Genomic DNA, 14,870 nt, shown 5'->3' with positions numbered 1-14,870 from the left:
TCTGACTCACCCATTATTCTACTCAGTGCCATGTTCTTTGTGGGCGACTCGTTGAGACCCTCGATCCCACTGTAGAGGGAGTGGGAAATTCTCCGTTCCCGTTCATCCAGCAGAGTCTCTATGGGCAGCTCTGGCCCTGAGGGGCTCCCAGGTGACTCCAGCTGCACAGAGAGAAGAAAATTAGCGCCCAGGGTCCATTTAGCAGCATGGGAGAACTGTAACAACTTGCCTAAGGCCTAGACCTGTCTGGGCACCAAATGAGCTAGAACTTCTCACCCCGGACAAATATGATTTGTAATGACAGCTCTGCTTAATGACCAACTTTCTAAGCCACTTTACTCTGCACCTCCTATGGTGCCCTGTCAAATTTCAAAACCTTCAGCAGAAAATTGGTGAAAAAAAAACCTGCATTTTGGTGTCTCTTTGTTGAATAATTTCTTAAACAGACAGTTTTGGCTTTTTGCAGTGCTATTGGGCAGACAGCTGGGTCATCTCTCCCACAGTGACAGCCTGTCAGAACAAGGCCTTTGTCAGGAGCATGAACTCCATTTGGAAGTGGGCTGCTGCTGGTTTTTGAAGCGGTGCAATTTGCTTTCAAATGTAATCGTCATGGAAACCCCCAGGAAACTCCACCACACATATTAGTAATCAATACACAAACACTCACTTTGGAGGGAAAGAAAAAAACAAAAAAAGAAAAGAAGTCAAACTTCATAGAGTATTTTATTTTATTTTAGTTTAGTTTAGTTTAGTTTAGTTTAGTTTAGTTTATTTTATTTTATTTTTCCTACTTATGATGAGTTCTTTGCTTTGCCTTTCCTGGCTGCAGGCTACAGAGACCTTGTATGCTTCATACAGTTTAGAAGCTTCCCTGATCACTGGCACTCCTGCAGCATCCAGGCAGAGCCACAAAAAACAGAACTGCCTTTTCAGACCTCAACCCCTGGACATGTAATGTCCCTGCCCACCATATCTCCAGCCAGATATCCCTGTGGCACCACAAGATGGATGAAGAAGGTGGTGGAAGAAGTGATGGACAAATAGGCTGCTTGGCCACATGCACAGGAAAAAAGACTACATGTATGCTGCCGCCCCACCAAAGCTGCTATTCAAGAGAAGGCTCTCCTGAGTGATGTCCCAGTTCAGCTTTTTTTCTAGAAGCTGGTCATCCCTTGTTTTCCTGTGTATGCCTCTCAGGTTTTTTTTTAAAAAGAGAGGAAAAAGTTGAGTTTTCCTTAGTGAGTCCCAGAGAATCAGAGCTCAGTGGAGAGCAGCATCCATATGAGGCAAAGAAAGCAAGCGCTTTGATATCGTCTAGCTGGGTTTAGCCACCACATTAGCTGAGGGCAGCACTGCTGCTGCTGTCAACACAGCCCCTGTGAGAGGGGGGAATGAGCGCCCATGCATTCACTGGTCAGGCTGGATACCCAATTTGTCAGCCGCCAGTACCTCACTGCAGACAGATACCAGACTCCCCACGACATCACCCAGCCCTCACGCCATCCAGCTCTCCTGCCCCTACAGCTCTTGGTTCACCTGAGCTCTAGCACTGCTGGCTATTTGGTAATGTGTGTTACCAAAGGGGTTTCACCAAGATCTTTAAACCAAATCACTTAAGCAGAGGGAACTGAATGTAGCCCTATTAAAAGAAATAAACAAATATTAAAAAATACACGTGCTTTGCAGGGTAATCATACAAACTCACACATCAAAGTGTTAGCTGTTGTTGCCAACAAGCCTCTTCATATTGAAGCGCATAGTTAAATCTCAAGAACAATGTCCTTACACAAATCCCACAGCATACATTTAAATGTACTGAAATGCAGCAGGGACCAGATATTGCAAGATACTGAGCATGCTGCAAACTTTCCGAAGCCACACTTATTCCAAGCAGTTCATAGTTTCAGGAATTACAATAACAAGCGGAGTGTTTGTTGGTTGTTTTTAGTTCTTGAAACAGCTGCCCATTATTAATCACTCTACCCATAACCGCCAGATGACTAAAAATATATGCTATGAAAGATTTTTAAAAATCTGTTTCAAAGGCTACAAAGCACTCAGCTACAGTCTCCACAGCAGAGGCTTTGAAGTCAGCCCAATGGTCTGATGACTTCTGACACTGGGGTCCTGGCCCGACGCCTGGTACATGGAGGGGTGGAGGTTTGCGAAACACTGCATTGCAAAGTCAAGGAGACCATGACTGGGAGGTCACAGAGTCTGCAAAAATTCTTATTTCTGTTCAAAGACATCATCTGATTAATATAAATGAGATATTTAATGAAGTTCCAAATTGTAGACTTATCTCTCCCAGTTTGATAAGCACTGGGGAGATTTACTACGTCAGAGGGTCAACACAATTACAATTGGAGGCACGTCAAGCTGCAGGAGAATAATAAATTTGCAGTGCAAGTGAATTAGACTCAATAAGGTTTAAATTGTGAAATGAGGATTTGTTTTATTAGTTTTTTTAAATTGCAGATTACAAATGACAGATTTACCAAAAAGTAAATTAAACAATATTTGTAGCCTCTGTCATAAAGGAATCTAACGCAAACTCAAAAAGAATATAAATGTTAAATTCTGAAAGACTAAGAAAAAAAAAGCACAGCAACATTAGACTGCTTGAGGACTTAAACTTGCATGTTAAAGGCATTAAATGATGAACTAACCTTTATTTCACTGACTTTAAATAAGGTGTGAAAATATCAAAGTGCTTTGGGATTTATTCTCCCAGTGCTATATTGATGACTTTATGTAACAAGTGTCCAGCTTTTAGTGAGCCATATCACGGAGTCCTCCTTCATGTGACAACCCATCAACATTCAAACTCATTTGTAGGAACATCTCAAGAGATTTTCAGAAAGACACTGACAAGAAGAAAGCTCTGAATCAGAGAAATACAAAGAAATTCACTCCTGGTAATGCAGTAAAGTACACGGTAAATAAGAGAAACAGCAGGAGCGCTGTGTTTAGATGGCCATGTTTTGTAAAGTGAATCATGTATTTTATAATTTTCATGGGGAAAACTTTTTCCATTTCTAATTAGCATATCAAAAGCTGGATTTAAACAAAGGCATCGACAGCCAACTACACAAATATTTTCCAAAAGATACAATGCCTTTTATAAAATAGCAAAAATTAGACAGGAATTATACAACTGACTTTCACAAGGGGAAAAAAGTCTTTTCCTTACATTGTTAACAGAAAATTTGTGTAAGAAATATACATGGAATTTGGAAACCATGCTGTGAGCAAGACAGAGATCGACAGTCCAAAACAAGGATGCAGTTCAAATAAAGACTTCTTCCTGATGCGTTTCTAATAAAGAGCTTGAATTACATATTCCAGTTCTTCCCTTAGCCAGTATCAATGCTATCTGGTATAATTTAATTTGATTAACTGATAAACAGTAATACAAAGATGTACAAATTCCTAACCTTTATTAAAGGCTTGGCAAGGAAAGCAAGCTAGGAAGCAACTGGCCCCTATACTTCCTATCAATAGCTGCCCCTAGAAGTATCACTTCTTGGTTTGGCAATTTGGAGACATGGACTGGCTGAGGTTGGATGGAACCACTGGAGATTATCTAGTTCAACCTTGCTCAAAGCCAGGTCAGCAAGAGCAGGTTGTGTCTTGTCCAGTTGGATTTTGAATCCCTCCAAGGACAGAGACTCCACAACCTCTCTGAGCAACCTGTTGCAAGTGGTTGACCACACTTTCAAAAGTTTTCTTACTACATTTAAAGAAATTTCTTGCATTTCAGTTTGTGCTGGTTGCTTCTCCTGGCACTGGGCAGCCCTGAGTAGAGTCTGGATCAGTCTTCTTATTCTCCCCCATCAGGTATTTATAGACACTGGTAAGATCCCCCTGAGGCTTCTCCTCTCCAGGCTGAAAAGAAAGACTTCCCTCTCTGGGTGCTAGCGCTGATCTGTAATAAATGATCATATTCATAAAAATGCAATAAAGCCTCACATCTTACAGACTGCCTGTAGCTCCATTTCTCCCCATTCTCTTAAAATAAAAATAGAAACAAAATTTATTTTTTTCCCCAATCAAAAAGGTCTCTACCCTGGCCCTTTGTCATTCCGATAAGAACCAGCTGCCTGCTAAAGCACTGTGTGTACTTAGCTAGCCCAGCTGCTGCTTATCTAGATGATAAAAGGACAACTTATGTGGTCCTTTTTACTTAAACACCACCATCCATCCTATCTGAAGTTATACACATAAACAGGAAAAAAGTTTATGCACAAGAACATTGCCAAAATATTCAAAGCATAAACAAGCTTTTTTTAACCCCCCCCAAAAAAAAAACAAACAACAAACAACAAAACAAACAAAACGATAATCAGACACCATTCTTCTTCTTTCAGAAAGTAAATTATCCAAACACTGGCATGCAAGCATTATGGATTTTAAAGCAGCCAGCATACAAATTTGCCATATATTACACTGCATTCAGGGTACCAAAGCTCTTTCTGTCGCACGGAATGATTCTCCAGGCTTTCTTTTTCCTTTCTTTTCTGTGCACCGTGGCCAAAATGGCCAAAATGCTTCAGCTTCCTGTTTTCAATAGAGATACTTTTATACTACTACTACCAATGCTAAATATGATTTTTCTTTATTACCAGCAAAGTTGGGATCCTGTTTTAGGGCCAGACTTTGCAAGATGTAAAAATGCAGGTAAACAGCCAGTAAAAGGGTCAGGTTTGACTTACACGTACAATCATGCGCTAATAAATGGAAAATTAGTACAGTTTCTAAGAAATACAGTATTTTTCTGAAAATGTCAAAAGACAAGCAGAAGACAAAAAATGCTTTCAGTATGGTAGGAGGGAACCCACACAGCTTTGCAAATTGCAGTTAGATGGTACGTTATGGGCTATGGGGAGGAACCTGTGCCAAGATGGAGCTTTGTAAGTTGATACCAAGGATAGAAAACAGATAAAAGAGAAAAAAGTAAGTCAAAGCAAGCAGGGACAGGTAAAAGGGCAAAACAGAAGACACAAACCACTACAAAATAGAAAACCATGTACATACTTTCCCAGCAACTAACTTTTTTAATATCTTGGAATGTTTACTATTAGAAATTTACCTAAGGACACCAAAAATCATGAAGCAAAAATAGCACAAGAGGCATAAAAGACAACCATTAACAGGTCCTGTATTAGAAGTTCAAGTAAAATGTGCCACTATTAAGAAAGAATAATAATATCAATATGGCCCCAGAAATTGAGAGGAAGAGGGAAGAATTTAATCCTGCCCCACTGGGATGCTGGTGTGCACGAAGGTGCCACTCAGCTTTCTGAGCTCTCAGGCAATGAAACTGACATGATGTACTTGCATTTACAAAAAGCCTCTACCAAGGCTTCAAAGGCATTTAACAAAGTAAGTTTTCATGGGACTGGACTAATTTTCTGGGTTGAAATCGGCTAAAGGATTGGACACAAAAATTAGTCTTCAGGATGGAGAAGAACCACTTGCAGGTTCCCCCAGGGAGAGAGCTGGGAACATCTTAGGCTGATGAGCAGCTTTTTCAATGACTTGGAGAAGGGAGTGAAATCACTGGGTTTGGAGAAGGTGCTAAAGCCTTTTTCATTGTTAAACGAACTCTAGAAGGTCTCCACAAAACTAATCTAGTGAGACAAGAAAAAAAATCAAACTTGTCATTCATTTCAATGTAGGTAACTAAGTAATGCATGTATGGAAAAACGCTGCTGAACGTTTTATACTTCCACCCATCTGCAGTCTCTCTCACAGATCTGTCTACCAGTCAATTTATTTATACACTTGATGAAGTCCTTATATGGTCTGGATTCATGACTGTTTCTCTGATTCCTGGTTTATTCCATTTTCAACTCAGCAACTGGAGCAAGATGAACAGGCATGCAGAAAGAAATTTGGGGATCTGCAAATCATTTACAAATCTTCATTTCAGGCAGGTTTGACAAGACATTAATTCTGTCCAAAAAGGCAGATAGACAAGAAAAACCCTTGAAATCTCTCATTTTGAAGGAAAATGGTGATGCTTTCTTTCTTAATGACAGACAAGCGCTGCCTGCATGTGGCATGAACAGAGTGCTGATGAGCAATCTGTGCCTCTAAGCTGTCCAGGTTGCAGGACTGAAAAGAGCAGAATTCCAAAAGTAACAATTACCTTTATTTTCTTGAATCAGCACATAGTGCCGCCAGGTGCAAGGATCTGCCTCACAGTTGTGCCTAAGCGCTGTTTATGCACTATGGCAATACAGCCAGCAGCTGTTTGCCCATACAGCCTAATCATATCACTAATTAACAGAACATGGTGCAAGGAGTGCCAGTGTTTCTCCTTAATTTAAAGAAAAGAATTTAAAGAAAAATGCCAACCCTGAATTAAAGATCTAAAAAGCTGATGGCCATGTCTTCTGAAAACTGAGGTGTTAAATACTGGCCATGTATGAATATCAAGTCAATACTATTGTTATTGTCCCCACTTTTGCCACTGTCTGCACAACTTTGGAATTGTACCTTAAAGTCCTTCTATGCTTATACAGGAAATTTGATGAGTTGGGAAAAGCTGAAAGTTGTAAAACATAGATTAGAACAGCGTATTTAACATTTTTTGGAAAGAGAGTAGGGGGTACCTGAGATATATCCAAATCACAAACTAAATTTTCTAACACTAACAGTATCTATTCACTCTCTGGTATGGCTCAGATATTAAACAAATCTTTGCAAAGTTTGTAGTAGTGCTGCTTACAGAATGAACTATATTACTGCACTATTGTATAGATGTAATGCAAACAGATACACAGTTTTGGCTTGGAGTTCATTCATAACTGCCACTCACCCCATGCTTATATCAATATTTACTATAAGATAATTCATTTGAAAAACCTGGACTGATTATACTCTGTCTCTTGGCGAGTCAATGAAAATTTGTTCTGCAGGAAACTCTTCAGTTCAGTAAAACCACAACAGCATAAAAATACTTTTTACCTTCTGGGAAGTCTGTGGTTTCTTTTGACATTACAGTTACATAAGCACTGATGATGATCTCCTCACTACCTCTCTGAAGACAAGATAATACTTTTAAGATGTTTATGTACACTTTAATTCTTACTATAATTGCCTTGGGGGCTTACTCTACACAACATGAAAACTGCTGAAGCTGTGTCAGATTAATGCTGGCATAAAAAAGGAGTATCAGAAGTCATTTCACAAAGTTCTGGAAGTTTCATGTTCAAGTTAAGTATGACTTTTGCCTTCTGAAGCCTAAGAAAGCTTTCTGACAAAGTGAAAGCTCCTCTGCAGCAGACAGGAGACAACTGTCCCTGCCCCTTTAAACCCAAGAAAGCAGGGGCTGAGCCATCCCTCTTCTGGAATGGCATTCCACGGAATCATGCTGTCAAATGAGTTCCCCCTGCAATTCTTAGGGCTGATTATGAAAATGGATCTTAAAACTGGAGGAAATGTGTTCATACTACTTTCTTAAAATCCCATTCAAACTTAGTGTTACTGAAGAAAAGAAGCAGACTCCATTGCCTATCTATCTCAAAAGAGCTCAGTTTGATTTTGCAAATGCAAAACAATTAGTGGACTTGAAGCCAGGAGGAAAAAAAGGTTGGGTTGTTTTGCTGTTGTTTTTCTAACAGACAGATAGTACATGTTTTTATCATACATTGAGCAATCTTTTTTGCATTGGCATTATCATCCTTTGTATGGATTCCCCTCCTGAAACACTTGAGGCTGCTCCATGGCACAGTGGGGAATCCCAGGGCCCAGAGTCCTGACCTCGCTCCATGGTGCAGGATGACCACACTGCTGGGATGGAGCAGAATGAACACTGCAATGTGCAATGCACAAAAGGGAATATAATTGAGCTCGTTCCACTTAACTGTGGCTCTGCAAGACTAACAAGAGTGCAAGCTGTATTTTTGTCCATAAAGTGGGCACATACCATGCTGAATCCACACAGGAAATAAATCAGCTGAAGAGGAACTTTTTTTTTTGCTACTGTTATTTTATAATGACTCCTTTGGAGAACCAAATGAGAAAGAGGAACACAGAAAACACCAGGGAAATACTTTCTCAAAAGGTAAACATTTATTTTTGTCTTTAATAAAAACCACTAAACCCCATTTCTGAGGGACTGGGGTTGTTTAGTCTGGAGAAAAAGAGGCTTTTTACAACTCCTTCTAAAGAATTTGCAGTGAGGTGGGTGGTTGGTCTCCTCTCCAAGTAACAAGCAATAGGATGACACCAAATGGTCTCAAGTTGTGCCAGGGGAGGTTTAGACTGGTATTAAGGAAAAAAAAATCACTGAATGGCCTGTCAAGCATTGGAACAGGCTGCTCAGGGCAGTGGTGGAATCACCATCCCTGAAGGTTTTTAAGAGGTGTAGATACGGCGCTTAGGGGCATGGTTTAGTGGTGGACTTGGCAGTGTAAGGTTAATGGTTGGACTTGATGATCTTAAAGGTCTTTTCCAGCATAAAGGATTCTGTGATTCTGTGCTGGTAAAATGTGTGATTTATCAAGATTGGGTCTGCCCTTCTGATGCTTTTACTTCTAATCTGCAAGCTTGTGAATGTACTACCAGTCAGATGCCGTTTACGTTTTGTTCTAACACTAAAAATCTTTGCTGGTGGCAGTTAAAGGAACATTCTAAGGGGAAAACTTGTGTACCAATATGTGTCTAAGTAATCTACGTTGCTGAATTAATATAGCTAAGGCTTGTAGACATGGCCAATATTTGGTGTTCCATGGGAAGTGAATGCAAGGCTCAGCTGCACAATGATGATCTCAGCTGGGTCTCAATCAACATGTCCATTATTTATAGGCTAATACCATACTCACATATATGGCTTTCACGCAAGATACATAAATAGTATTATCATAGTTTCTCAGTATTATATCAAATTAATAATGTCTAAATCTGTTCAATTCTTGAACAATGCAAAATACCAAGACAAAAAATATTCTTTGATTTTTATTTCATTGAAGTCTGGGCATTGCAGACTTTCAGTCTTTCAGACTATTTTGATGATCACTACACCATATCACCACTTTCCTGAATCACTATGGCTCATCTCACAGGCTTACTAAGGAGTTGGGAAAATGCACAAAAACTGTAATGTAAGCCCAGACAGACAAAGCTCCCTATCTTGCCACTGTACAGATCCATTTCAGCCTATATAAATATGGTTCTAACATCAGCTCCTTCATCTTGGAGTGCATATACTGTAGACTGAGCTGTTCCAGTTTTGGCACCTGATTTCTGCAGAATAAATCATGCTAAATGTCAAGCAGATGTAGGGTACCAAACTATTTTTAACTTGAGTGAGTAAAAACTCTACTGTATTTGAGGAGTGATGTCTTTGGTTCACATTGCTGGATTTCCTGCATCATATTTACAAATACTGTCTTGATACATACGATCTAGAAGAATTTCACTAAGAGTGAAAAAATTTTTTTTGAAAAAAATAATTCTAGTAAACACAGAAATAGTTTAAATATTTCATCCTTTTTATGTGGTAATATAAAATGCATCTGAAAATGGGTAGGAATTAGGATCAAAGGATGGTCTGGAGTCCAGATTCAGAATTAGGGGTAGGACATCACCAAATATAAAAAGATCAGAATTCCTTCAACACCAAGTGAGAAGCTGTGTACATCCAAGCTGCCTTTCTAGCAATGTGCATATACAAACGTATGCATGTACATTAAAGCTGCGTATAAGCAGTTAATCAAGAGAAGCTTAATACTTTCAGAGAGGCTAGTGTCTTTTTCAAACATGATTTTATAATACACTATGGACTGGAATTTTTTAAAGATTGATTTTATGCATTAAAAAATAAACCATCCCATTTCCCCCAGGCAGGATCTGCAGTACTAAAACAATTTGTGCACATTATTTTTGAAGCATGATCATCAAGAAATAACGTTCCTGGTAAGACCTTACCATTGTTAACAAGAATGAAAGAATGACTTAGATGTCCTAAGAACATCCTAAGATGCTTCTCTGACTCACCATTCAACTGCAGCCTATTTAACTCAATGCATTTCTCTAATTTGTCAAAATCATTTTGAAGTCTAATTCAGTCCTCCACAACATCTGCAGTCCTTTTCGGCATCATATGTCTACATATTCCTACCATATAGCATTATGTCCATTAATCTAGAAGGTAAACTATTAGAAATCATGAATATATTTCAAAACATCAACACATTAACATTGCAGTGGAAGAGACAAAAGTTGCAAAAATAACAGACAAAGAATCACCACTTCACCCTGAATTCAGTATTTCATACTTCCCTGGAACAAAGGCCAAGACACAACAAATTTAAAATCAGAAATAACAGAACTATTTGCATCAAGTTTTGCAGAATCTTTACATGGAGCTTTCAATTTTTTAGATAAAATATAATACTCTACACTCTTAATTAAACAAACTGAAAGTGCCAAAGAAGCAAGTCAGTTAACACTAAGTCTATAAATGATTCAACAGACCTACATGAAAAAAAATCCAAAGAACAAAAATTACGTAAACAGTGGGATCCAGTTACAAAATCAATATAGTTTTCTTCAGTGTTTCCTGTTATTCATTGATGAAAATATTCAAAGGAAAAACTTTATTGATCAGTAATAAGGTTAGCATGTCTAACATTGAAACTCAAGATCATTTTGTAATTCTTTCTTTAGCTTCTTAAATATTTTTCAGGTCTCAGAAGAAACATGACATATCCTATAACACAAAATCTTAGAAGTGAAAATATCCAGTCCCGATATCAAAAGCGCATTACCTCATTGCATTTACTTATTCGCCTTGCCACAATAAGTTGAATCATTCCCCGTTTGTTTCCTTCAGTGGACATGGACCTCCTTAAGGTTTCCATAGCATCTTGATTTGTTTTGCCCAATAGTGATTCTCCATTTACTGCTATTAGTTGATCATTCACTCGAAGCCTGCCATCCTGGAAAAGAAAAGGTTATAGCTAGTTACATAAAACACAGACAAAAGTAGTTTAGTCTGCTGGAGAGAGGAAAAAAACAAAAGCGAAATAATCAAATATGTTTAGGTCTAATAGTTCATGGCCAAATGAACACTCGTATAATAGCTTCCATTGCAGCCTCTGTAGGAAATGTCTATTCCAGTTATAGATTTGTAATGCAAGCTATTATCATAACCTGTTTGCACAAATAGCATACTAATTGAACTGTACCAAAGACGGCTTGTATCCTTCCCGAGAATCTGTAAGGGCTGTTTAAATCCTGGGACCCGCAATCATGTGAATCCGAGTGCAAATCTAAATGTCACCTCTGATGGTGTAATTGGAAAAAGCCAGTTATAGAGCAATCTCACTCTTCTTAAATCTGTGGTTATTTTCAAAACAGCCTTATTATCGAAAACAGAGGAAGACCAAAGTATGCAGATGTTCCCTCTTACCTTGGATGCTGCTCCACCGTTAATAATGGACTTGACGAAGATTCCTAAATCGGCATGGTTTTCCTTTGACCGGTTACCTTTGACACTCACACCAAGCCCAGCAGACCCAGAGTCATTCAGTGGAACTTCAAATGTCAGGAATTCCCTGGTGCCATCAGGTGTGAGGACAAGCTCCTCTTCTTCTGCTTTCTGTCAGGAAGATTAGCATGGGATTATAGAACAGCATTTCTCTTTGGGAATTCTCTTCCCTCTACAGCTATTAGCATTAAACTCCACCACCACCTCCCCCACTTTTAACTACAATGCCACAATATTTTCCACAGTAATTACTTGAAGAAACATGTACAGATAGTGTATTTTCAATCACCTCCAGCTGATGCATAGATTCAGACATACCTTACATTTGTGTCTAAGTGCTTCTCTGTCTAGTAAAATAATTGAATCGTATGTCATTACTGAATGTGCTTTTAATACCAACTCACACAGAAGCTGCTATTTCATTAGCGAAAAGAGAGCTGTATCAGAAATATTTTCTGATTTGCAAACCGACAGAATTTTTAAAATACCATCATCATCTATGGTAGCTTTGCAGTCATTGGGAGAAACTGTGCAAGAAAATTAAATTCAAAAATTACACACTCATCTCGTTTCATTTAAAACTAGCTGTGTTAGGAAACACAGAAAATTACACATCCGAGATCTGCAACAGCACATCTCTCTGCTGTTGCCAGGCTTAACATCAGATCCAGCTCTTCCAATTTTCTTGTCCTTCCTGGCTCTGCCTTTCACCTTTATCACCTTACCCACATCTTTGGTTCTTCACTATCCTCCACACCCAGCTTTAGCCTGGTTGGGACAATCGTGGGGTTTGAACACCTGGAATTATAGTCCAGGCTTGCCAGAATCCCTAGCAAGTAGCTGCTCAGAAACACCCTTTCATGCACACAAGAGCCATGCAAAGTGATCGGCCTCTCATTTCACCTTCTGCCAAGTTCACAGTGGCAGTGGTCCAGGAGCGGGGGCCTTGTGGTGTCCCCACAAAGCAGTGGCACTTCTGGGGGCAGCAGGCATGGGCACAGCACCCAGAAAAGAAAATGATCAGGCCCCAAGCACAAGAGGCTGCTCCCAAAAGGACGAATGGGCTGTTCACCAGCCTTGTCCCTTGCAGTAGACACTACCCACTTGTCCCTGACTATCTTTCAGTTATAACAAAGTGGTTATAATAACTTTTGATTATAACTTTCCTCAATCAAAGAGAAAAGGCATGCTCTGAAAGGCAGTTCTCTGCAGTGGGCCCAGGGTCTGGCCTCCAGAATGATGCTTATGTGCTGCAGAAGGAAACTGTGCTCTTTCTTTCTCACCCACATGAAGGAGAAAGAGTAAGAGAATGTCCAGCAGAAGGTGCACACTAATGTCCAGCAGCTGACAGTTCTTCTCTGGAAGAATTAACCTGGCCAATTTTTTCATAATCCCAGCAAATACGTCACCTCCCTTACTGACACTGATTTTATACCAACATTTCCCATGTCATTCTCATCTACTTGCACAGCTTCCTCCTATTTTTCTCCTACTCCCAGATACTTTGAGTATCAAGACATATGAGAAGTTAATGTGTGCCTGTTGAGCTGTCCCTATTTCTGAAGACCTGAGGAAAAGCAAAGCTCTTCTGATATCCAAACACAGACTATGACAAAGATGGATCTGAAAGCTATGTGGAGTACAGCAGACTGAGATGATCAGTTTGGGCACAAGCATGCTAGTTGTATCATCATTGACCTAGAAATGCAATGTGAAAATGTCACATGGGAAGGCGGTCAGATGCTGAGAGAACTGGAACAGCTGAGAGAAGAAAAACAGGAGCTCCATCTTTTCCCACATGGTTAAAAGCATGAACCTTAATGTGTTCATCAGCCCTTTCCCTTGCACTATACACTATTTGCTCATCTCTAACCACCTTTTAACAAAGCATAATGCTTCATCAACTTAAAATAATAAAACCCCCTTATCTGAGTGCTATAGCTTGGTTGGCTCACTTATGAATCCCATTATCCAAATACATCTCTTAGCTATGCAAAACAGCATTATCTTTGCTAGCTTTCAGGAAAGGAAAGATGCACTCTGTGGGAAGAATACTGGATCTAAAAAATAGTTCCCAAATTTGGGGAAAATTACAACCCTAATTTTCCTGCTTGGGTCACAGATGCAGTAGTTACAGCATACATTTGAATGCATCTTTTGTCAGACGGCAGTCTGTCAATAAACCAGTCTGACACAGATGTATGTTATCTTTTTGTTTCCGTAATACTGATCACTTTCATATTCCTTAATAAATTACAGTAGGAATAAAAGCTTGTGAGCCAAAAGGGAAATACAGTCAAGGTAGGATGTATGGGTAATCCAATGAAGCACGTAAGATTAGATTTTTCTTTACTAGTCTTACCATAAATTTATAATCAACCAACCCTCCCTACCCTCAGAATTTTCTTATCTTCATAAAAACCCTGCTGGTACTTCAGCCTAGCAATCTCCTCTCCAGGGCAGAGAACCAAACTGCTTCCTGCACATCCTGTCCCTGTTGGGTGTACTTCTATATGCCTTCTATATGCCTTCTATAAGGGTCAGTTGGAGAGAGAGTCTCTGTAAGCATCCCTAAGGACTTGGTTAATGGCCTCTACACTGCTTCTCTTCAGCGAGACCAAAGAGCTGCATTACCAGCTCAACACTATTCCTAATGTAAGGCTTCTGCTCTCTTGTTTTCTACAGTCTTGAATACGGAAATAAGCTAAAAGCAAGCTACAGACACCTGAGTGTGCAGGTGAAACTTAAGGCCTAAACCTGGAGCAAAATAATCCTTTGCAACTGCACAAGAGTGAGTAGACCATGGTCATGAAAAAATGAGAAACGGCAGCTTCAGCACTGGAACAGAAGTACTGAAGCCATGAGAAAAATGCTCAACTTATTCAAAGAAAAAAATTACCGTTACTGGGCTAAGGCAAAATTGCTTTAGGGACTTCACTGGGTATCCACAGCTTCTTTTAACTAGCCCAAATTGTTTCACCACCATACCTGTGTCTGCAATTTTAGGGACATGAGAAGCCTTTTGATCTTTATCTAGTACCTGTGTCATTTCTCAGTACCATATGCTTGCATGTAGATTTTTAAAAGAGAAAGAGAGAGAACGAATAATTACTTTTGATATCCCACATTTCTTATAAGAATAGGAGAAAAAAGTGGCTTTCGGGTATAACTGAACCATTAAGATTCAATGGCTATGGATATGAAAGTACCAACTCTAAAATTTGTGCCACACCATGGTAGCAAAGAAGGTCTTGCTTTATACTGAATACAACTTCATACATACAAACCTTGCAACAGAACTATATAGTGATCAGGAACTTCTAAGCATGTCATAAAGGAGCCATTCTCAGAGAAATAAGCAGGAAGA

General features: G+C 39.4%; 1 protein-coding gene across 15 annotated transcripts in view; it reads right to left on the bottom strand.

The window, feature by feature from the left end:
• The window catches only part of PARD3 (par-3 family cell polarity regulator), a 455,098-nt gene that overhangs the window by 170,101 nt on the left and 270,127 nt on the right, over positions 1-14,870 (bottom strand). For all 15 annotated transcript variants that reach the window (XM_062621555.1, XM_062621561.1, XM_062621556.1 and 12 more), the window contains 3 exons: positions 11,426-11,614; positions 10,782-10,952; positions 11-161 (listed from right to left, as the gene is read on the bottom strand). In XM_062621555.1, the coding sequence (XP_062477539.1) occupies positions 11-161; positions 10,782-10,952; positions 11,426-11,614 (511 nt within the window). The remainder of the gene's footprint in view (positions 1-10; positions 162-10,781; positions 10,953-11,425; positions 11,615-14,870) is intronic.

Source organism: Pezoporus occidentalis, unplaced genomic scaffold (assembly GCF_034315485.1).
Source record: "Pezoporus occidentalis ecotype Australia unplaced genomic scaffold, CSIRO_AGI_Poc_V1 ctg23, whole genome shotgun sequence".
Classification (NCBI taxonomy): domain Eukaryota; kingdom Metazoa; phylum Chordata; class Aves; order Psittaciformes; family Psittacidae; genus Pezoporus; species Pezoporus occidentalis.
Note: the sequence above shows the minus strand (reverse complement) of the source record. Positions and strands in the feature narration are given on the sequence as shown.